General features: G+C 38.2%; 2 protein-coding genes across 3 annotated transcripts; both read right to left on the minus strand.

Annotated features, from left to right (window-relative positions):
• LOC109723476 (transcription factor ICE1-like) lies at window positions 12,406-17,203 on the minus strand. 2 transcript variants are annotated; one of them, XM_020251852.1, is made up of 4 exons: window positions 16,486-17,203; window positions 14,952-15,194; window positions 13,220-13,390; window positions 12,406-12,741 (listed from the first exon to the last, which is right to left on the minus strand). In XM_020251852.1, exons 1-4 carry the CDS (start codon window positions 17,071-17,073, stop codon window positions 12,658-12,660), a joined length of 1,086 nt encoding a protein of 361 aa, XP_020107441.1. In that variant the 5' UTR covers window positions 17,074-17,203; the 3' UTR covers window positions 12,406-12,657. The 2 variants fall into 2 exon arrangements, with proteins under 2 accessions (XP_020107441.1, XP_020107442.1); XM_020251853.1 differs by lacking the exon at window positions 12,406-12,741 and adding an exon at window positions 12,759-13,146.
• On the minus strand, window positions 17,225-17,892 carry LOC109722905. The gene is made up of 3 exons (XM_020251083.1): window positions 17,874-17,892; window positions 17,338-17,838; window positions 17,225-17,242 (listed from the first exon to the last, which is right to left on the minus strand). Exons 2-3 carry the CDS (start codon window positions 17,776-17,778, stop codon window positions 17,225-17,227), a joined length of 459 nt encoding a protein of 152 aa, XP_020106672.1. The 5' UTR covers window positions 17,779-17,838; window positions 17,874-17,892.

Here is a 23,611-nt window from a genome sequence, read left to right on the forward strand (position 1 = left end):
GTGGCGTTGCCCTGAGATCAGAGTTATTTTCTTTAAAAGGATGTCGTATCCTTTTTTCAAAAATTTGATTTTTGATTTAACAATTAATTTTCTGACTTTAAGAGCCAAAATTAGAATAATAAGTTTACTTCTTGAAAATTTCATTCTACTTTGAATTCAAAATTTAAATTTTAATTTTAATTTTTGAATTCAATTAAAAATATTCATAATTAAGTTTAAATTTAAAATTTAAAATTTAAAATTTCAAGTTTAAAAATTTTTAATCTAAAATCTCGAATATCAAATTATCAATTTAAAAAACCTAAATTTTTAAATTTAAAATAGATTTAAAAATTTTTTCAAAATAATATTTAAATTCTATGTTACATTTTAAATTCAAAATTCACAATTCTAGTTCAGATTTACAATTAAAAATTTCAATCTAAGTTAGATTTAAATTCCATAAATTTTAAATTTTAAAGTAAAGCATTAAAAATATTTTTTTTTTGAAGATTTAACTTTTAAGAAAAATCTAGCAAAAAAAATTATTATTTGCCTGAACACTTTAGCAAAATTACTTAGAAAAATATACTTTCCTGCAATCAAAAATCGCAAGTGCTCTAACATACCCACTAAATACTTTATATACTTTTAATTAAAATCAATATCCTCAAAATTAAAAATCATTTTTGCAAAAATTATTTTTCCAACAGCTTAGGGCCTGGGTGAACTGGCCCGGCCTAAAAGGCCCAGCCCCGATGGCCATGTTTGGGGTCGGCCGAGTAATTAAAATTTATGGTCTTATTGGGCTATGTCCCAAGCCCAGCTAGAGCCGGACCCTAGAAAACTCCCGATATATTAATACAAAATAAATATTTAATTAATATATATAAATATGTATTAAATAAATGATCATACGTAATATCATATATATAGTAATATTATGACTTAATATATTATTTATATGAGTCTGATGAATACTCTGATACCACTAAGACTTGTGCTAACGAGTTTTTTGCCGTAGATTTAGCCCTTTGACTATTTCCATCTGTTAGACATTGCATCAATAACCAACAACTCACCTCAATCCCAGTGGGCCCACCATCATCCCTAACCGTACATTTCTTCATCAAGGGCCGATAACATATACAGCACGCAAACAACTTGTGCTATTGAATAGCATTCTAATTATTCATAATATATATTATAACTATATATATATATATATATATATATATATATATAAGAATATATTATACATTAACAAAATATTTAGTTCCATATTATGATATATTAAATAGGAGCTAAGCTGGAATACTATTTATAGCAAAAGATGTTTTGTGCTATCAGGTTTTTAATTCTTGGATGAAAATTGTAGGGTTAGGATGTTATTAGTCCCTTAGAATTGAGTGGTTCTTCTAGGGTTGAGTGGTCCCCACCGGGTTATAATATTTAATCCAATGGTTAGAAATAATGAAAGAAATTGATCTAAAAGTTAAAAACTTGATAGCAAAAAATGCCTTTTACTATTAATAGTATTCTAGCTCAACTCTATTAAATAGTATTATTATATATAGAGAGAGTAAATATATGTTACATATTATTATATATAGCTAATTAGTTATGTACATAACTAATTAGCTAAATATATATTATTTTAAACTTTTCAAAAAAAAGAAATTAGACGTTCTATGTACATAACTTAAGGATAATTTTAAAATTTTAAAAATACAACAATATTCCTTTAAAAACCACATATGCCTAATTAATTAAACATTCTAGCTTTACATGAGGTGTTCCTATCCTATTATTTACTTTGTAGGATTGCCAGAATCAGAGTACGAGTGAAAATTGCTGAAGCACATTTTCTACTTGTCTAAGTCTTAGGTTTAGTTTATTAATATTCTTTCTTTGGTCTATTTTCATTCAATGATAATTATTGGTAGACATTAATGGTATGATATTTGATGTTAGATATTAATTTTTTCGATGTTATCAAAATCAAGTAAAATTAGGTATTTTATTTTACTTTTATACAATAAAAGTATTTATATATTATGTAATAAATGCATAAAATAGGCATCCACAAAGCCTGATGGGTATTGGGCATTGGGCTTGGGATGTGCTTGGGCCGTGCCTTAATTTTCAAAAAAAAATTAAATAAAAGTCCTATCCAAAACCTAACATTTTCTTTTTGGCCCGATTTGGGCATAATATTATCCGATCCAAGCCCGGCCCAGTTCCAGCCCTAGCTAGGCTACACGGGCCACTAGGCGCGATCTCAACTTTTCATTTATTAGAAATTTGGAAATATGTCAAACTGTTAATCAAATCAAAGTTTTTTCTTTTCTTTTCTAATTCTAAGATATGTGCATCCATCCATCACTTTCGTCCTATGTACTTTTACACATAGTTCTGATGCACTTTTACATATACTTCTGATAAATAAGTTAGTTATAAAAATTATATGTAAACAATTGCGCTATTTAAAGAAAATTTTGAATAAATTTAATTTGTTTATCCAACCACTTTATGGTTTAAAGATGTTGCTTTAGTTTGTTGCACCATAAGCACTTGTGACATCTTAGATGTTGAAATATACTATTATATGTAATGCTAAGGGCACACCTCAAAAGAAAGTAAATTAGTCATTTATGTTCATGATGCCTTTCTTATACAATCTGTGTATAAATTCTATTCCTGTTTGGAATGTTTTGAATTGTACCGATTGTGACGCCTTGGCAAACAGGAAAAACTCTGTCCGTTCGGCGGATCTGGAGTACGTGCCCGTGTGGGGCTCCTTCCACCTATTTAGGGAAAGTGACAGGGCGTGACAGTTAGTACCAGCTTTGTTTTGATGTACTAGGCAGCTCCATTAAATTGACCTTTTGTAATATACCGAAAACTCAGTAGGGTATACCGAACTTCAGTCAAATTGACCGAAGTGCGGTAATGGACGAGTTGGAGAGGTTCGTTGAATGTTCCAGACATTTCGGAATGGTTTAAAGGGTGTTTGGATCTTGGAAAGCAAAGTTAGTGAAATTCCAAGCTTACTACGCTGGAAGTGCTCTCGGGGTCCGGACCCTGGTTGTAGGGTCCGAATCTCGTACGCGTGAAATTTGGGGTTGAGCAAACCCTAGGAATGAGAATTTAGGGTTTGATTTAGAGACTTTTGATTTAGGACTTTTGGAGCTCAATTGCTTGAATTAGAATCTTCCTCTAAGTTGGATTGGAAGGGTTCTAGCTCTCATTTGGAGTTTGGGAAGGGTTTGCTACACTATAGGTGAGTTTTGACCCTTTTGTTGAGTTGGTTAATGTTTAACCTATGTGTTGTTCGTAACGTTCGTGTAACTCTCCTAGTTTCACCTTTAGGGAGCTAGAAGGCTTGTGGACACCTTCATTCGACGAAACGAAGGGTTTCGAGAGGACTTGGTGGGTTTGGCCTCACCAAAACGGGATAAATTTTTCCTAAGATGGTTTTTACTTATCGTAAAATGATAATGCATGCATATTCATGCTAGATAGAATATTTAAGAATTTTAGAATGCTTAAAATGCACATGTTATATACAATGTATTCGGACCTCTATGTGGTAGAGAGCTTCATGTGGAATCATGTATATAGTTAGCATTCTTATACTTGGCTGGGAATCATGTTTCATTTAATGAAAATGATAAGTACAATGTACTCTTGGACTTAGAACTTATGCTTGGCATAGGAGATCACTTAATGTCATAAACTGGCATTGGACTCGGGTGATGCCTGATACAGTAAGCTAATGTCATAAAGCGGCATTAGGCTTGGAACATGTGTGGACATAGTAAGCTAATGTCATAAAGATGCATTAGGTTTCGACATGTGTGGACTTAGTAAGCTAATGTCATAAAGAGGCATTAGGCTTGGAATATGTGTAGACTTAGTGAGGTATAATGCCATAAAGAGGCATTGGACATAATGAACGGTTAAACCTCCACCTTGGGGCGTTAAACTAGACCTTTGGGATGCTAGCGATCATTTCCATGTTAGAGACATGATGACCAGATCGTTGAGACGATGTCTATGCTTGCTTGCCATTTGTGCTCATTCGCACATGCTTGTGAGGGTCGCTCTCTACAAGCCGGCACTTCGGAATTAGCCTTTGCGACAGCAGTTTGCGCGTGCGGGATTAAGACGCCTGTAGGGCCGCGTGGGACAGACTCATTCCTAGCGTGGAATGATGGACTACCACAGGCAGCTAGGCGGCACAAGCCGGATTACACTTGTATAGATCTTAAAATGAGAATTATATAGTGACATTGAACCAGAATATGACAATCACTACTAGATAGACTATAGTAGTTGGATTCTTGGACATGCTTATGGCATAGTATTTGACATTTGGACATGTAGTATACTTGATAGTATCGCATATTGCACTATAGCATACTTGGTTGCCATGATAGAGCATATTATGTATGTATTGGCATATAGATCATGATAGAATAGATGTACATCATGTTGACATCATATTATACTTGCAGCATAGTAATTAGCATTTCTATTCATGCTTTCCTACAGACAGTTTATTGGTAGTTTTTCATATCTGCTTTACGTTTGAGCCTAGTGGTGCTTTTTGCTAAGGTCAGTAATTGCCCACTGGGAACTATAAATTATAGTTCCCACGCCCTCTGTTTTATGTTTTCTTTCAGAGCATTCCACCTCGAGAGAGGCTCGGGATCGCGGGAAAGGAATCGCCTCGAGCTAGCTAGCGAGAGATTTGTCGATAGGTGGTCCACATCTCTTTTGTTTCTTTTTGGAGAGGTTGAGAGACTTGTACCATTTTATGGAGACCACCCATTATATGTATCTTGAGACTTATGCTGTACTATTTTACATTATACTTTAGTGGTTTAGTTTCCTTTGATTCTACTTGTTGATAGAACTTAGTTGTATACTCGCTCTGATATCTCTAAATACTCTCTATTTCTTGTTCATTTTTTTTTACCATTGTTGTAGACGCCTTATATGTGCGGGCATATGGTGGGTCTGGGCACGCACCAGGCAGGCCTATGCAAGGTCCCGGGGCGTGACACGGGTAGGCTTTCACTGGTGCCCGGGCGTGACATAGTCCCTATAATTTTACATAATTATATGAACCATACAATATTCTCGATAATTAAATAAAACACTTCTATCTCATCCACACCGTTAAATGGCCACAACTCCATATGTGTGTGACCCTATAGGTTCAATTCTGACTGGTAGTAAGATTATGATTTACTCTATATTAAAATCATCATCAAAACTCCTTTTGATGGATCAGAACCATTCTGACTCTAAACCTCTTGAGAATAACCGATCACTCCTTATTCTCTAGTCTCTTACAATCCACTAGTAATGCCTAGCAGCATATAGTGGCAATCCAACAGAATCAAATATCAAAACCTCTAAGTGCAATTAGCATATGATACAATATTTTTGTTGTAAGACCTAACATAGTGGAGATTATAGTAACTCGTGAAATCCCATCACCGGTTATATGTAAAATTTATTTGACCTTAGTTCATATGGTATTCCTGAAAACTCCTTTCCGATATACCATTTTTACTCTGGCTAGAGATTCCCTGAACTAAATCTCATAAATCACATAGGATTTTAACCTTTCTACTAAGGACAGCAGATTCTTTTGAACACTCTTCCACTCCTACTGTCACGGACTAAACGAATTTGCTCTCAAAAGCCCGTGTGGCGCCCACTTCTTGCTCGAAGATGGACAAGCCTTCCTCTCTACTTCGCCAAGTCAGGACCTACTCACCCTAGACTTCCTCTCTACTTGATGAGTCAGGACCTCCTCGCCCTAAGACTAATAACAAGAGAGAGATGAAAAAAGTTCTTCTATTACTTTGAAGTAGTGAATACAAATGAGGATTCTTCCTAATGAAAGAGGTGGAGGCCACAACCTTATATAAGCCACTCGCCGCCCACACATCAAATGAAAAGGTGCCAAGTGGCACAAGGCAACAAGCCAAAAGGGGAGGCCGCACGGTCTCCCAAGGGTCCTAATAAATGAACTCCGAGACTCGAAGAGTTACACATTTATTACTACCTAGAAACTCTAAGTACATTAATGGGCTACCTAGAAACCCCAAGGGACTCATGACTCCTCGGCATCCGCGCCAATCAGCCTCGAGATCCATGTAGAAGCTTCTAGAATGCCCCAGAAAAACCTCCGTCAGAATGCTCCTTCGGAGAATGGCCCACTGTCGAGGAAAAGTCGGCGGAAAATATTTTGTCCGTGACATTCTCCCTCACCAAACGCGCAGACGCCCTCGTCGCGCGCCGAGTCGTTCTCGATCCGCATAGCCTTTCGCGTGGTCCGTCGTGCTTTCGCGCGCGATCGACTCCGTGCCTTGCTCCTGTAGTTCGCATCTGCCCCCGTACCCGCTCCTAGCGCCTTGCCCCTCTGAGCATGTGCACCAGCAAGCCTGCTGTGCGAAGAATCCGCCAAAGGTGCATGTCCTCCGCGACACGCACGCGCACTCCGCCAAGCCACAGAACGCCCCTTGGACTCTTCGGACTCCTGCTTGACAGAATAACTCGTACCTTGATTGGGTGCTGGCCGCTTCAGCACCACCTGAGACTCGACAGTCTCGCCGCTGCTCAGTCCCTCCTCCTCGAGGTCCTTAGTCTTCCTGCACTTTGCCTCCTCGTAAAGTTGCAGGGCTGTCAGAGTTTGATCCTTCGTCGGCTCGCCCCGACACATCGGAACCATGCATGGTGCTGACTCGTCCATGAAACTCAACACCCACAAGTGTGGCATAGGCGTCGCCTTCGACGAAACAAGGAAATCCATCCTGAGGATGACTCCAAAGTCGTCGAGCGGCCCGACAGTGAGATTGGCCTTACCCCTCCACAGGCCGATGGCTATCTCCACGTCCTTGGCAACTCCCGCGATTGGCCGCGGCTCAGAGTTGACCGCCTTGATGCGGCTCGCATCCTTCTCGAGTGTGAGGCCCAACCGCTTGGCCTCCGCCTCCGCGACAAAATTGTGCTTCGCGCCGGTGTCGATCATCGCCCGCGTGGTCCTCCCATTGAGGATCACATCGACGAACATGAGCTCTCTCCTGCGGAGCTTGTCGCCGCTTGGCTGACCGCGAACTGCGTTGACGAGGCTTAGCGCGCCCATCCTCGGCAGCTCGACCACGTCGTCGTCCTCGCCCTCAGCAGCTTGGACCGCAGCAACCTGCTTTCCTTTGTGGTTGCCTCTCTTCGGGCAGTCCCGCGCCCAATGGTTCTCGCCGCAAACATAGCAAGAGATATTTGCAAGCGGCGGTGCGGGATCCTGCCGTTGCCTCCTCGCATCATGATTTGGTTTGTGCCCCTTAGCGCCCCCTGGATGGCGGTGCCCTCCCCCACCTTTGGCCTCGCTCGCCTTCAGTGGTTCACCTTGATCACCTTCGGTTTGCTCTCGGTCGGGCAGCTTCTCCGCCAAAGCAATCGCGGAGTTCAAGTCCTTGACGTCTCGCGCCACGAGCTCCTTGTTAGCCCATGGCCGAAGACCGTCCAAGAAAAAGAACAACCGATCCTCGTCAGCCATAGTGGAGATCGCCAACATGAGTTTCGAGTACTCCTGGACATACTCCTTGAGTGTGCCCCAATGTTTGAGCCGTCGAAGTTGCCTCCGTGCAAGATATTCGACGTGCTCAGGGTAGAACTGCGCCTTGAGCTCGCGCACAAAGTCTTCCCAAGTCTTCAGTTCGCATTGGCCCTTCTCGGCCTTTGCGGAACGTCGACGCCACCACAGCATCGCGTCGTCGGTGAGGTACATGGAAGCGGTCTGGACCTTGTCCTCCTCGTCCTCGATCCGCAGCGCCTTGAGATAGCGCTCCATGTGCCAAAGGAAGTTGTCTATCTCCTTCTCGTCGCGCGAACCCTTGAAGCATTGGGGTTCAGGGACGCGGACCTTCGGGGTGTACTCCTTCTGCGTCTCGACGCCTCGAGCCACCGCCTTCTCAAGAATAGTCACCTGCATCTTGAGGTCCTCAACCTCGTCGACCCTGGTGACAAGATCCTCTACCAGCACCTTCCGCTCGTCCTCGCGACGGGCGAGTTCCCTGCGGAACTCCTCGAGCTGATGACGGAAAGTCGCCATGGCAGTCGCAACACAGTCCTCCATGGCATGCAGCCCGTCCTCCATCATCCCCACATGTTGGGATAGATCAGAGTAGAGCTCCTCCACTCTCGCAGCAGAGTCCTCCAGCACACCAACGCGGTCATCAAGCGAGACGGACTCTCTCGCCAGAGTTCCCTCCTTGCTCTTGCCGCGCTTGGAGGGCTGCTTTGGAGGGTTAGCAGTTACGTCGACGACAGCAGCATCTGAAGACGACATGGCTCCTTCTCGAACCGGCTCTGATACCAACTGTCACGGACTAAACGAATTTGCTCGCAAAAGCCCGTGCGGCGCCCACTTCCTGCTCGAAAATGGACAAGCCTTCCTCTCTACTTCGCCAAGTCAGGACCTATTCGCCCTAGACTTCCTCTCTACTTGATGAGTCAGGACCTCCTCGCCCTAAGACTAATAACAAGAGAGAGATGAAGAAAGTTCTTCTATTACTTTGAAGTAGTGAGTACAAATGAGGATTCTTCCTAATGAAAGAGGTGGAGGCCACAACCTTATATAAGCCACTCGCCGCCCACACATCAAATGAAAAGGTGCCAAGTGGCACAAGGCTATAAGCCAAAAGGGGAGGCCGCACGGTCTCCCAAGGGTCCTAATAAATGAACTCCGAGACTCGAAGAGTCATACATTTATTACTACCTAGAAACTCTAAGTACATTAATGGGCTACCTAGAAACCCCAAGGGACTCATGACTCCTCGGCATCCGCGCCAATCAGCCTCGAGATCCATGTAGAAGCTTCTAGAATGCCCCAGAAAAACCTCCGTAAGAATGCTCCTTCGGAGAATGGCCCACTATCGAGGAAAAGTCGGAGGAAAATATTTTGTCCGTGACATACTGTAGACCTATCGTAGCCAACATGCACTACTAGGAAATGATGACTAATCTCCAAGATATTGTACAGTCAAACTACGACAACCCTATCAGTGAGTAGCCGAGATGTCGCAAGTCAAAGAATCAAACACATCACTGCAGCATCAAGAACGTCACTGACGAGTAAGTAGATTACCATGTGACTTCTCGTATTGATCACGCTCGGTACCATTGTTCTTAACAACCCCCTGCACTTTAGCTCCAGTGTCTCCACACTGTAGACTTGAGACTCGTTTACCAGAAGGAAGCTTCTAGTGCACCAATCTCAGTGGATGCACCACCGTCCCTATGGTGATCCATCAATTGGGAGCCTTGAGGAATTAACCACTAATGACATATGCCCCAAATTCTCAACTCTTGAAAATACATGCCATCATCTTATTAATCCTTGGACGATTCACGGACACACAGTAACATGAATGGAATAAAAACAACTCAATATATCTATGTATATTAAATAAATGTCCAGTACAATCATACAGCCACTAGTATAATGTGTATCAGTCGATTGGCTACTAGGGCATACTACTAACAATTCCCCACTTGCACTAGAGCCAATCAGACATATATCTAAGACCCATCTTCTCTAAGTGAGTCTCAAGCTTTTGTTGATTAAGCACTTTAGTTAGCGGGTCCGCTGCGTTATCTGCAGAGGCTACTTTCAGTACCACAATATATTTCTTGTCATAAACATAGTTGCATATGATGTGATATTGTTGTTCGATGTGCTTCGATTTTTGGTGAGACATCTGCTCCTTAGCAAGAGCTATGACGCCACTATTGTCGCAGTAAAAGGGTACTAGCTCTTGGATGGAAAGGACCACCCCAAGTTCTATGACAAACTTTTTAAACTATACAGCTTCTTTAGCAGGTGCTGACGCGGTGATGTACTTTACCTCAACTGTGGAATCAACTGTAGTCATTTGTTTAGAACTCTTCCAAACCACGAATCTCCATTGCAAAGGAACATATGACCTGATGTAGACTTTCTATCGTCAACATCTGTCATAAAATCAGAATCCGTGTACCCTTCAATCTTTAACTCTCCTTTTTCAAAGACTAGAAACAAGTCCTTAGTCCTTCTCAAGTACTTAAGAATGTTCTTCATAGCGGTCCAGTGCTTCTTATCGGGATTTGACTGATACCTGCTAGTGACACTCACAGCATGCGTTACATCAGGTCGGATATATATTATAGAATACATGAGACTCCCAATGGCAAATGCATAAGGGATATTGCTCATGCACTCTCTCTCTTCAGATGTCTTAGGGCACATCTTCTTGGAGAGATGTATTCCAGGCTTGAGAAGTACTATACCTCTTTTAGAGTTGTCCATATTGAACCGCTTCAGCATTTCTTCTATGTACATCTGTCGTGATAGGCCAAGCAACCTTCTAGATCTATCTCTATAGATCTTAATTCCCAAGATATAGGATGTCTCGCCTAGATCTTTCATGGAAAAGTTTTTAGACAACCAAACTTTTACTGAAATCATCACAAGAATATCGTTTCCAATTAAAAGTATGTCATCAACTTACAATATGAGGAATACAACAGCCCTCCCACTAGCTTTCTTGTAAACACAGTTTCTCTTCGTTTTTGATGAAATCAAACAATTTGATTGCATTATTAAAACGACATTCCAACTCCGAAATGCTTGCTTCAATCCATAAATGGACCGCTATAGCTTGCACACTTTGTGACTTTCATCACTAGAAGTGAAACCTGGAGGTTGTTCCATATAGATATCTTCCTCAAGATACCCATTGAGAAAAGCAGTTTTCACATCCATTTGTCATATCTCATAATCGTAGTACATCGCTATAGCAAGCAGGGTTCAGATGGATTTAAGCATGGTTATAGACAAAAAGGTTTCTTGATAGTCAATACTTTCACGCTGACTATACCCTTTCACTACGAGCCTAGGCTTATAGGTCTCCGCATTTACTTCTTGCTCAATAGTATTAGCAATTACATCCAAATGTAATTGACAGAGACTGTTTATTAATGAACCATAACCGACTATTTTATTTCTAAAATAAATAGTGCGACAGTTTTTATTAAATAAAAATGAATACCCTTAATCGACTAATAAAATAACAGAGATCAAATTCTTGCTAGCTGCGAGGACATAAAGACAATCTCTAAGCTCTAAAACATGACCACTCGGTAACTGTAGGAGATATGTTCCTTTCGCTACGGCGGCAATTTTTGCCCCGTTCCCAACTCGCAAGATAATCTCACCATCCTGCAACTTTCTACTTTCCTTTAGGTCTTGAATAGAGATACATATATGGGAAGTACAACCATAATCAATAACCCAACCGAGAGTAGATGAGACTGAAAGATTAGTTTCAACTATGAGCAAATGGGACTTACCTTCCAAAGGTTTGTCTTTAACATTTTTCCTTCAGGCTCACCAAATACTTAGGATAGTTGCTCTTCCAATGGCCTTTTACTTTCTTGTTGGGTTCGTCTTGCGCTATCTTGAAAACGTGCCGACGGGGTGGAGCGTGGTCGCTGGAAGTAATTGCTGTGAAACCTCGCACATGGAAGGACAATTTCGCTTCTAAGACAGTGCTCTACACATCTCGATCCACAAGCTTTTTCTAATCATTTTCGTTACGGCGTGTATTATTTATTTTCTTTCTTGAAATTTTTCTAAAACTGAAATTAAACTTTTGAATTATTTTTAAAAATATTTTAATAAAGGATCAAAAAGATTTTCCAACAGGTTAGTCGATCTAAAACAAAGTCCCCTTTTTGTATAAATAAAATAATGTAATATTTTGAAGAGTAATGGAATGTAAACTCAAAAAAGAGTTGGCTAATTGTAATGATTTTTAATTTAAGAGGGCACCCTATTCTATGGACAGAAAAATTTGCAATATTTTGAGAAAAATTAAAAGTATGGTGAACTTTAAAAACTATCAATTATAATGATTTAAATTTAGTATGATTTTGATGCTTCATATATTCATATCATATATGAGTTGTACAAATTGATGAATGTTTGGCTTCATACGGATAGAAGGTACCTTGCCAATTCGGCAGGCCTATTGCACTTGTCCGAGCATGTCCAACTGGTAGTACTCGAAACGTGACAATAATCCAGCTGAGTTTTTTTTGGGGGCTTAGGGGTAGATACTTTACTTATCTAACGGTTCATATGCCAGAACCTATAGTCACCAGCTGCAGCTAGCCCCACGCTAATGCGAAGTGCCCCACGCTAATGCGAAGTGCCCCACCACCGCTAGCAGAGAAAAAGAGAAGGCCATGCCACTGAACTTCAAAAACACTCTATTCAAACAGTACAAACAGCTCTAAAGATCATGCACCAATGCCACCTATCTTGAGGGCAAAGGGAAGAAAACAAAAAAAAAAAAAACACTCAAGTAGACGATGCGAATAATGCCTACTTAAAACCTGCTTCTCCGAACAGGAAAGCAAAACCAAGGAACTTCAGATTAGGAAGAACAATTATTCACTAGATAACACTCTTTATTCTGAGAACTAAAAAGAGCAACAAAAGTTCTAACGCTGTTACTTTCTCATATTACAACTGCTGAAAATGCGAGCTAACTATTAAACTGCGACTGCCGACTCTTTGGCGCACTAGAAATATTTTAACTCTTGCTAGAAACTCAGCTACATGACGGTGTGAAAGCCTGCAGATTGTAAGAGCACGGCTTTGATCTCTTCAGGCAGAACACCGGGGCCATCCTTGCATTGCTGTCAAAGAGCATAAGGTGTATTAAGGAAAATTTTACTACTAAGCAACAAATATTGATTCGGGTAATTTTGCACCAGAGGCCCTTGACTTTCTAGCGTAGTTTCAGTTTTTGGTCCTCAACTTTTAAATGTTTATAATTCGGTCCTCAACCTGCCCGTCGCATAGCAATCTTGTTGCTCTTTCCACCAAACACCTCCATTCAATTTGATGGAAATATCCATGTTCTTCCCATGTGGCTGCTGTACAAGCGATTTCGAAATCCTCGTATGGTAATAATCAGAAAATTTTACAGAGAAAGTAAGGTTGCAAAGCGATGGAATGTGGGGACACAATTGTAACTATTGAAAGGTTGGGCACCAAACTGAAACCTTTCAAGAAGGTCGAGGGCTCTTCAGCAGTTTACCCTAACGCATCCAAGAAAACAGAGAATAAGTTTGGCACTGTTTGTTCGTACTTGTGAACAGAGGAAAAGCATACCTCGGCTCGAAAAATATCCATGGCAAACCCGTTGAAGCAGCTGATGACTGCTTGTTGAATGTCCAGTCCGAGCCCATCGAGTGCCCTCATGGCAGAGAGCAATAAACCAGGTCTACGGGCGCAGAACATATGGACGTTGACTGCCCGCCCTTCTCTTAGCTTAACTTCAACCTTTAATTGAGCACAAGAAGAATAAGAGCATGCCGACACACAGAAAAAAAAAGGCTTTTTTGTTGGAGATGTATAACCCACAAAATATGCGAAGTTGTGCAAATACCACTGCATAGTATTCACATAGATACCCTTGTAGGGGCACAGGTGCAAACAAGTATGTCTTTCACGTGCATATGTAAATACAAAAGGGTAATTATGCAATTTTACATATTTGCACAGTATATATGCAATATATATATATATATATATATATATATATATATATATATATCAAATGATGAAGTATAAGTGAAAAGTTGCTTTTCTAATACAAATAGAACTATGCCTCATTGATCATACCTCATGATCGTAGGATCTCAATTCATATCCATTTTTCAAACGTTTAGAACTTTAGGTTGCATGCAACAAATAATCTTTTAAAAATAGTAAAAGATGGGGCAAATGGAAGCAAACTGTTAAATTTACACAAAAAAAGAATGTATATTTAGTTTAGGTTAACAGAGTATAAACCTGTTGGCAGTTAGTTAAAACTCATTACATACTATCAACAAGAAGAAATATGCAGAAGGGTAGCAAGGCACAGAGAAAACTAAATTCCCAGTCATACAAAATATTTGTTGTGCACCTATATAACTGTACTGGTAGATATGTATTGAATTCTAGAACCGCAAGGTTACCTAACACTATATACGTTTGGTTAATTCATTAAATTAAGTTAGGATGATTTCTAATCTTATTGAGATTATTTCTAGTCCTATTGGATTTTAGTCATTAATATAAATATGCCTTTTATTTCATTGATTTGGTACGGCAGATGAGAGTGAGTATGGAGTGTATTTTGGGCCTAGGATTTTATAAGAGAGATCTTTTGTATACCACTTTGATTATAATGATAGTTTCTGCTCCGTCTTCGTTCATGGACGTAAGCCAAGCGAATGAACCAATTAAATATTTGTATGATTTCTTTTTCTTCTCTCTTTCTTGATTTTTTTTCAATATTCTCGCATCCTACGAACTAGATCTTTTCTGTTTTTGTCGTAATAAATTGGTTATAGAGCAAATTTGGTACCAAAGCAAGTTACGGATTCACGACATCTACGAATATACAAAATTGACTACATAGCCCTGTAAAATTGGTACATGCATATGTGCCGCTGAAAAGCATATTTATTTGCATCCATGCCCCTGCAGAGGTATTTATGCAAAAACCATTTCCTGTAATGTATACCCAACAGGGGGTTCTCATTCAAACAAGCAAGATTTTCCAAGGCATGCATGCAAATACCAACTTTTTAGGCGTATTTGTGCAATTTCACATATAATTGGAAGGGTATATATGCAAAATGGGAAATTTTCATGAACAAACTAAAGTTAGCTCAATGTAAAAAGAAAGAAAAAAACAAATCCGATAAAAGGGCACAACAAACTCTAATTCTACATTTAATATGTAAAGAGAAGAGATGATTCTGTTGCATAAAACTAGAAACCCGTGAAAACACCCACAAAAACAAGCACACAAAATTAAAGTGAGAAATTGGTTAAGTAAATAAAAACTAACCCTTGCAGATTGACTATTAGGGCTAGGCAACGAACTAGGGCAGAGCTCCTCCTTTACTCGAGAAGGTAAGGTAGGCAGTGTGGGTGTCAAAGGATGAAAGCTTGTCGGTGTTGTTGCTGTAGAAGAGGGAGGCAATGACGAAGTTGAAGGTGTCGACTCGAGCTCATTGTGGAGGTCGTTGATCTTTTGCAGAAGTTCCTTTAGGTACTCAATTGCATCACCCAAAATGGATGCTCTATCCATCTGTGGTAATAGCAAGAACAAAGTAAATTACGGTGGGAAAAAAAATACTTGTGCAATGGTAGCGGCAAGAAATTAAAAAAATGGAACCAGATAAACCAAAACGAATAAAACAATTTGCTTTGGTACCAAAAGGTAGTCCATTTCGTAGCTACTTTGAGTCCCTTGAGCGTCAGCTGTCAAGTTCAATTGAAGTAGGTGTGTGTGTGCGAGACTAAGGGCTAATTTCAAAAGGAAAAAAAAAAAAAAAAAAAACCGTTTTGGTTTGGATGGTTTATTTTGGTAGTAGGCTAGGAAGCTCTGAATGGGCTAGGATAAGTTCACCTATTATAAAACAGACATGAGCTTGAGAAACTTATCCATTAGAACCTTGATCTACCAGAAGTAGTAGTCAAGCACCGCAACTGTATAAGCCAAACTATATTACTGATAAAACAGAAAAAACTGAAATGATTCACTTTGGTTCGCTAGTTTGGACTGATTAGCGTTCATCCGTAGTTTACAGTTGTTTGAGCAAAGCAATGTAGAGAGGCACAACAGTTTTTTCCATCAAAATCCCTCAATACTATTCTGTGACAGCAGAAGTACAGGCTTAGAATTGGAGTTTCTCTTATTGGGGCCGGATGCTCATTTTAGCTTCCCGCCATAACAAAAGCTTTGAGAGTACTATCTGGCAAATGGCTCAATGGTTACTTTAGCTTCTGACCACTGGAAAAGCTTCGAAATTTCTATTCGCCAAAATGCCTCCTTCCTGCCTCCGAAGATAGAGAAGTTGTCCCATAAATCGGGCCAAACAAGTAAGAAGATTAAAAGTTATACACTATCTTGTAAAGTCTCAAATTGCCACTTTTTCTCAATGCTAAAGCTGTGTCCTTATTGGTTGAAAACAAGAAGTGTTTTACCTAAGTTTCAAAGACACGAACATGGGGCACAAAACATGATACAACACACGGACATAGTGACTCATCAACTTCGCAAAAATTGGACTCAGTCTCAAACATAAGGTGGGATATCGCTAATAAATAATCTTTAGAAAAAGAGTATATAATATATCGAAAGACATTCTAGTTAATTTTGCAAAGAAACAATCTCACCATTATTGTTTACTCGCCTATAGAAAGCAGTTGATCTTCTTTAATTGGTAGATGTATAAAAGTAAAGAATTATTATGTTAAGTTAGAATAACTCTCAAATTCATGAATAACCTTTGAATGAGCAAAAAGAAGGATGCTAAAATTCACCACAGTATAGTCAAATGCAACAAGTAATAACTCATCAGACATAAAACTCTCACCTTGCTTATCTTTGGGACGACCGATCGAAGCATGTAGAGCCGGTCATTGAGCTTCTTCCTTCTCCTCCTCTCGGCCATCAAATTCTTTGCCGGAAGCCCCTTCTTCTTCCCCTTCTGGTCTCCGCTCCCTGTTACCGTACTAGTAGCATTCGAATTATTCCCTCCCCCACCACTAGTACCATTTCTAGCATTCTCCTCGCCCTTCGCATTCTCCGCAATGGCATCGTCCGAATCGTAGATCAAACCCGACCCGTCAATGCTCCCCTCATCCAACTCCTCATCCTCTTCGGTCCCTCCTCTCCGCTTCTTCTCACTCTCCTCGTCCATAATGCCACTTCGCAACCACAAGCTACCGCCTTTCTCCTCGGTCGTCGCCGAGCTCTGCCTCAGCGCGGCGGCAGCCCTTTTCTGGAAAAGAGTCGGCTGCGCACCGACCGGCGGGAAGATTTCCAGCGGCCGAAGAACCTTATTGCGGCTCAGGAAGGGCGAATTCTCGAAGCAATCGAAGCCCAATTGCCCGAACGGCGAGACGGAGCTCGGGCCGGCGGGGAATTGAGCTAAGGAGCTCAGTTCGGGGCAACCGGCCATCGGGCCGCTTGGCCCGAAGCCACCGAAGCCGAGCAATTCTTGGCCTTGGCCGCCCTTGTTGAGGAGGACAGGGGAGGCGGAGACGTGGGCGAATCCGGAAGCATCGCAGCCGAGATCGAAGCCGGCGTCGAACGGGTTCGAAGAGACGACGCTAAGGAGCGAGGATAAGCTGGGTTTGGAGGGGAAGAAGGCGTGGTGGGCGTGGTCGAGATTGAAGAGGCACCCGCACCCGCACCCGCACCCGCACCCGAGAAGGAGGAGGACGAGGAGGAGGGGGAGTAGANCCACGCCCACGCCCACGCCCACGCCCATGCCCATGCCCGGTTGGGGCGGGGGGAGGAGCAGGGAGGGCTCGTGCTGCGGCGCAGTAGCAAAGGCGGCGCCTTTGATGCCGTGTTGGTGAGTGGGCAAAGCGTCGAACGGTTGGTGGGCGGGGTTCGGGGCCAGGTACCAGTCGTCGTCGTCGCCGTCGTCGTCGTCGAGCATGGGCTTGAACCTCGAGAGCCCCGCCATCTCGTCCTCCTTGGCTCCGTGGGGGTGGTTATGGTTATGGTTATGGTTAGGGTTAGGGTTAGGGTTAGGGTTTGCTCGGGTCCAGGAGAGAGAGTCGCCCTCCTCCTCTCCCCCACCTCCACCCCCACCTACGCTTGCTCTTCGCTCTTCTTCTTCGCCCATCCACACCATTCCATCGACCCTCGAGAGCATGGCCCTTCTCCTTCTCCGCAGCTCCCGAGCTCTAGAGAGAGAGAGAGAGAGAGAGAGAGAAAGAGAGTAGAGCGAGGGAGAGAGAGAGAGAGAGATTACGGGTTTAGAGAGAGAAAGAGGCCCTAATAAGGGGGAAGTGGAGGAGGAGGGAGAGGGCGAGGCGTTTTTTGAACGTTATTATGCCGTGGAAAGTGTAAGTGGGACGACGTGTGCTAATAAATGTCTGCTGCTGCTGAGGTGGCGTTGGTGGGTCATTACGGTACGAGAAACTCGTCGAATGACTACAGTGCCCTTTATTATTTTGAAAACTTAGCGATAACAATATGATTTATTCTTAGAGAAAGAGTAATTCTATTTCTACACATCTTATTTATTGTCAAAAAAAAAATAATAATAATATACACTTCATTCATTCTAGAGTTTGTAAAAATTCAAATAGATTGCAGTAGGAAAAAAAAAAAAAAAAAAAAAAAAAAACACGAAACAAGGAGATAATTATGGCATTTGGATTAAGATGCGTAAAATGTGCAACTTATTTTGAGGTGTGTCACTAGTATTACTCTTATACACTTTTTATAGGAGTGTATCTTTATATGTAATAAATATACACATTTTATACTCTTCAAATAAAGGATTGATACACTCATTTGGAGTTTTATTAAAAAACTAAAAGCAATATGACTTATACACTTCGAAATAGAGTGTATATCTTGCATTCCTTTTTATAAAAAACCATTTTTTTTACTTATCGCATCATTTTTTTATTTTTTATTAAAAATTAATTGTAATTTTTTTGAACCTTAGGATGGGAGTGTCACATGTAAGTAGAAGTTTCTGAAAAATAAAAGGTAGATTATACTTTTGTTCCTTAAGCTATAAGATATGTAACACTTTAGTTCTCAAATTTTAATTATAATTTTTACCTCAAATTATGAGATGCATGATATTTTAATCCTCAAACTTTAATTAGTTAAAATTTCTGATTTGAGAAATGAGATATGTGACATTTTAGTTTTCAAACATTTTGAACTAGAGTAATATCTTACTTGACAATACAACAATGATTAAAAAACTACATTACTTCAGTATTAGTAACTTATCAATACTTATTCAAATAAAATTAAGTTCCGAAAATTAATTGTAATAATTTAAAAATTTTGAGAACTAAATTGTCATATGTCTTATTATTCAAGTCAAAAATTATTAATTTATTAAAGTTTTAGTACAAAAGTGTCATGCGTCTTATAGTATGAGTAAAAAATTACAACTAATTAAAGTTCGAGGACTATAATTTCCGGACCAAAATTGTAATTTACCCAAAAGTAAAATGAGTAATGCTATAAGTTTTTGGTAATGAAACTTTTTTATTTGATCGGAATCGATTTTGGGCTTCTAATTTTATATCCAGTCTGGTTTAGATACAGTTGTGGATTTGAATATTTTATTCGGATTTGATTTTTGTAAGATTTTGACGGAACATCGTCAAGAGGGATATTTATGATTTTTTTTTTTAGTTTAGAAGAAAATTCATGATATTTTGAATTTTAGGGGGGTAGTAACAAAATTTTATGCTCCTACAGGGTCATCTATGAGATTTTGCCAACTTTAAGAATGTCCATTTATTAAAATTAGAAGCTCAGATTATTTATTTGTAAAAATGATAAAATTTAGATGACTTTTCCACATTGTTTAGAGAAAGTTTCGAGATTCGGATGATGTTATGTTTTGCTGTGCAATTAATGCATCCAGCGCTTGCACAAGTTATGAAAGGACAGTCTTCTGTCCGGGGATTCGAGCCGAGGCGTCAAGCTGCAGAAGTTACAGAAAAAGAAAGAAAAAAAAAAAAAAAAAAAAAAAAAAAAAAAAAAAAAAAAAAAAAAAAAAAAAAAAAAAAAAAAAAAAGAAAAAGAAGAAAGAGGAAAACTTCAAATACTAGCATAGCTGCGTCGTTCGACACTTTTTTTCATCTTAATATTATGTGATTTAAAATATATATAATTTTATATTTTATAATTATTTTTATTATTTTTTTGTTAAATTTTTTGTTAGATCAACGATAAAGTTAAAATCGTAGGGTATTAAAGTAAAAATTCGGTAAATTATGAAATATTAAAGTAAATATTTGATAAACGACAGGTGGGGGTATCTGAAATTTTTTGTATATGATTTAACAAAGAGTTAACGAAGACGCTGACAAAAAAAATAAAATAAAATTATAGAATACTAAAGTGATATATTTTAAAATACAAGATACTCAAATGAGAAAGCGTGAAATCATAGTAGTGGCATTTGAAGTTTACCAAAAATAAAAAAGGGGTAAACTTCAAATACTATCTCCGTGGTTTCGCACTTTCGCACTTTAGTACCTTATGATTTAAAGTGTATCAATTTAGTACCCTGTGGTTTCTTTTTTTTTTCGTCAGCCATTTCATTAATTTTTCGTTAAATTATATACAAAAAAACTTCAGATGCCTAATCTATAATTTATCGAATATTCACTTTAGTACCCTTTAGTTTAACTTTGTCACTGATTTAATGAAAAAAATTAATAGAGAGGATAACAAAAAAAAAAAAAAAAAAAAAAAAAAAAAAAAAAAGAAAAAGAAGAAAGAGGAAAACTTCAAATACTAGCATAGCTGCGTCGTTCGACACTTTTTTTTCATCTTAATATTATGTGATTTAAAATATATATAATTTTATATTTTATAATTATTTTTATTATTTTTTTGTTAAATTTTTTGTTAGATCAACGATAAAGTTAAAATCGTAGGGTATTAAAGTAAAAATTCGGTAAATTATGAAATATTAAAGTAAATATTTGATAAACGACAGGTGGGGGTATCTGAAATTTTTTGTATATAGTTTAACAAAGAGTTAACGAAGACGCTGACAAAAAAAAAAAAAAAAATTATAGGATACTAAAGTGATATATTTTAAAACACAAGATACTAAAATAAGAAAGCGTGAAATCATAGTAGTGGCATTTGAAATTTACCAAAAATAAAAAAGAGGTAAACTTCAAATACTACCTCCCTGGTTTCGCACTTTCGCACTTTAGTACCCTATGATTTAAAGTGTATCAATTTAGTACCCTGTGGTTTCATTTTTTTTTTCGTCAGCCATTTCGTTAATTTTTCGTTAAATTATATACAAAAAAACTTCAGATGCCTAATCTATAATTTATCGAATATTTATTTTAGTACCCTTTAGTTTAACTTTTTCACTGATTTAATTAAAATAATTAATAGAGAGGATAACAAAATGATAAAAATAAAATCATAAGGTATAAAAATAATACACTTTAAATTATAAATACTAAAATGAGAAAGTACGGAATTACAAGAATGATATTTGAAAATTTTTCAAAAAAAATGGAGAGGCTGCAGGCAGTAGGGGAGAGAGAGAGAGAGAGAGAGAGAGAGAGAGGAATAGGGCGCAGTAAAAGCCTGCCTTCTAGCGGGCAGTGGCAGTTTAAGCTACTTTTACTTTCAGCACCTACTCAAATGCTCCGGAACCAAAATTTATTGTTGCTTCCCTGCTGTCAGCCCGATTCGTTCCCGCTTCAGAATCGAGATTACCGAATTCGTTTCTATTAGGCGCATGTTTGTATCGTGGGGAGGAAATTATTTTTTGGCTATAAATGTTTATTTTCCTCCTTCAGTTCACCGTAAATTGAGTTCGCGCGAGCTAATCCGTCCGTCGTGTGACGTCTCTCGACGCGCAGGCTGAATCTGATTATATCTTAGGTATAAACTAGAGAAGAAACGGTCTCTAACTTTCTTCTAAATAGTATTTGTCATTTGTAGATTTATACAAGAAATATAAGTTAGCAATAATATCAAATATATTATATATTAAGTAGCAAGTCATATAATTAAGAGGTAAGTTTACGGTTTATCGTAACTTTAAAATGTGTTGGGATTCAGCAATTCTCGATAAAACAAACATAAGAAGGTGGGAAACTTTAACTTTAACCTCATGTCAAATTAAGGACGTGTTTGGTTCGTTTTTTTTTCACCCTAGAATTCGAATTGGAACGGATGAATCCGTTTGTAGGTGTTTGGTACGTGGGAGTCCCATTCTGATTCCGATTCCCGAGTGGAATGAGAATCCTCCAATCACCTTATTTTTCAATCCGGCCTAGAAGGTCGGATTGAAAGTTGAATCCGGACGGAATGGATTTTTATTCGGATTAAATTTATTTTTCCAACTTTTTTAATTAAAATATGAGTTAAAATTTAAAAATTAAATATATAATTTTAAATTTTAATTTGAACTTAAATTAAAATTTTAAATTTAATCAAGTATTTCGAATCTAACTTATGAATTTGAATTTAAATTAAATTTTAATTTATATAAAGTTTTATTCAAATTTTATTTCAAACTTAAATTAAATTTATGGATTCAAATTAAAATTTAAATTGTAATTTTAGTTTGAATTTGAATAAATCAAAATTTAGTTTCATATTTTGAATTATCCACTCATTTTCAAAGTTTTTTTTTAAAAAAAATAGATTTAAAATTTTGATATTATTTCAAAATTTTGATATAAATTTTTAATATTTAATTTTTAATTTGAATTTAAATTAATATATTATAAAGATAATGTTAANTCGAAATTTAGCTTCATATTTTGAATTATCCACTCATCTTCAAAGTTTATTTTTTTTTACAAAAAATAGATTTAAAATTTTGATATTATTTCAAAATTTTGATATAAATTTTTAATATTTAATTTTTAATTTGAATTTAAATTAATATATTATATAGATAATGTTAATATATTAATTTGATTACGTTTTTTATATATATCCACCTGAACCAAACACCGACAATGGGAATGATTTATTTCGATTCCGATTCAGGTGATAAACCAAACAGAATATGGTAATGAGTCATTCCGATTTCGATTTCAGCTTATTTTGATTCTGATTCCGATTCCAACTCCAACTTCGAATCAAACACGCCCTAATAATAGTACTAAAAAAATTTCAGCTCCGAGATTATTAATTTTCATCAGATAAACAATAATTAATGGAAATGTAATTTTCATCTGAATATTATTTCTACCGAAAATTAATCTCACCGCAAATTTTGCTATACCAGATTCTTGAGCTGCCTATTTTATGTACGTGGGCTTCACATAGCAGAAATTCTCAATTTTTTTTAAGGAAAATGAATAGTACAGGAGTGTAAATTAAAAAACAAAAAGTTCGGAATTGAACATAGCATAGGGAGTCTCCAGACATGCATTTATGTAATTTCATTATGAGTAAATTTAATTTATTAAATTTGATCAAATTCAACTAGTAAATAACGATAAATTTAACATAACTTTTTATCTAAGAAATAACATTATTAGGTTTCTTTTCCAAAATAAATTATCTTGAAGCTTGTTCATGCAATAAATGTTCTAATTTTGAAAATTTAGGAGTGGTCCATGAACAAGAAAGGTCATGAAGGGTGGTGAGCCACATTCATGTGAGGGAGGTGAGAGTTGTTTGTTTTGTATTTATTTTTGGAGGGAGCTAGAAGGGAACATCAGATGTGACATGGCATGTACCCTTCTCTATCTATTATTACAGAAGCTCTGGGACCAGTTGATCCATTCCTTCATGGTGCCATTACTATGGAGATGTGTTTGCCATGACACCAAGCCCCAGTACACCCTCCAGTAAAAAACCCTATTTTAGGAATTATTTATGTGACGTCCTAGCTTCCCAGAGGGTCATCTATTTTAGGACTACTCTCGTTCTAGCACGCTTAACTCTCTTAGGCTATGTTTGGTTCAAAGGATAAAGGAAGAATAAGGAATTTATTCCTCTTATTCTTC

Source organism: Ananas comosus, linkage group 17, assembly GCF_001540865.1.
Source record: "Ananas comosus cultivar F153 linkage group 17, ASM154086v1, whole genome shotgun sequence".
In the NCBI taxonomy this organism is placed as follows: domain Eukaryota; kingdom Viridiplantae; phylum Streptophyta; class Magnoliopsida; order Poales; family Bromeliaceae; genus Ananas; species Ananas comosus.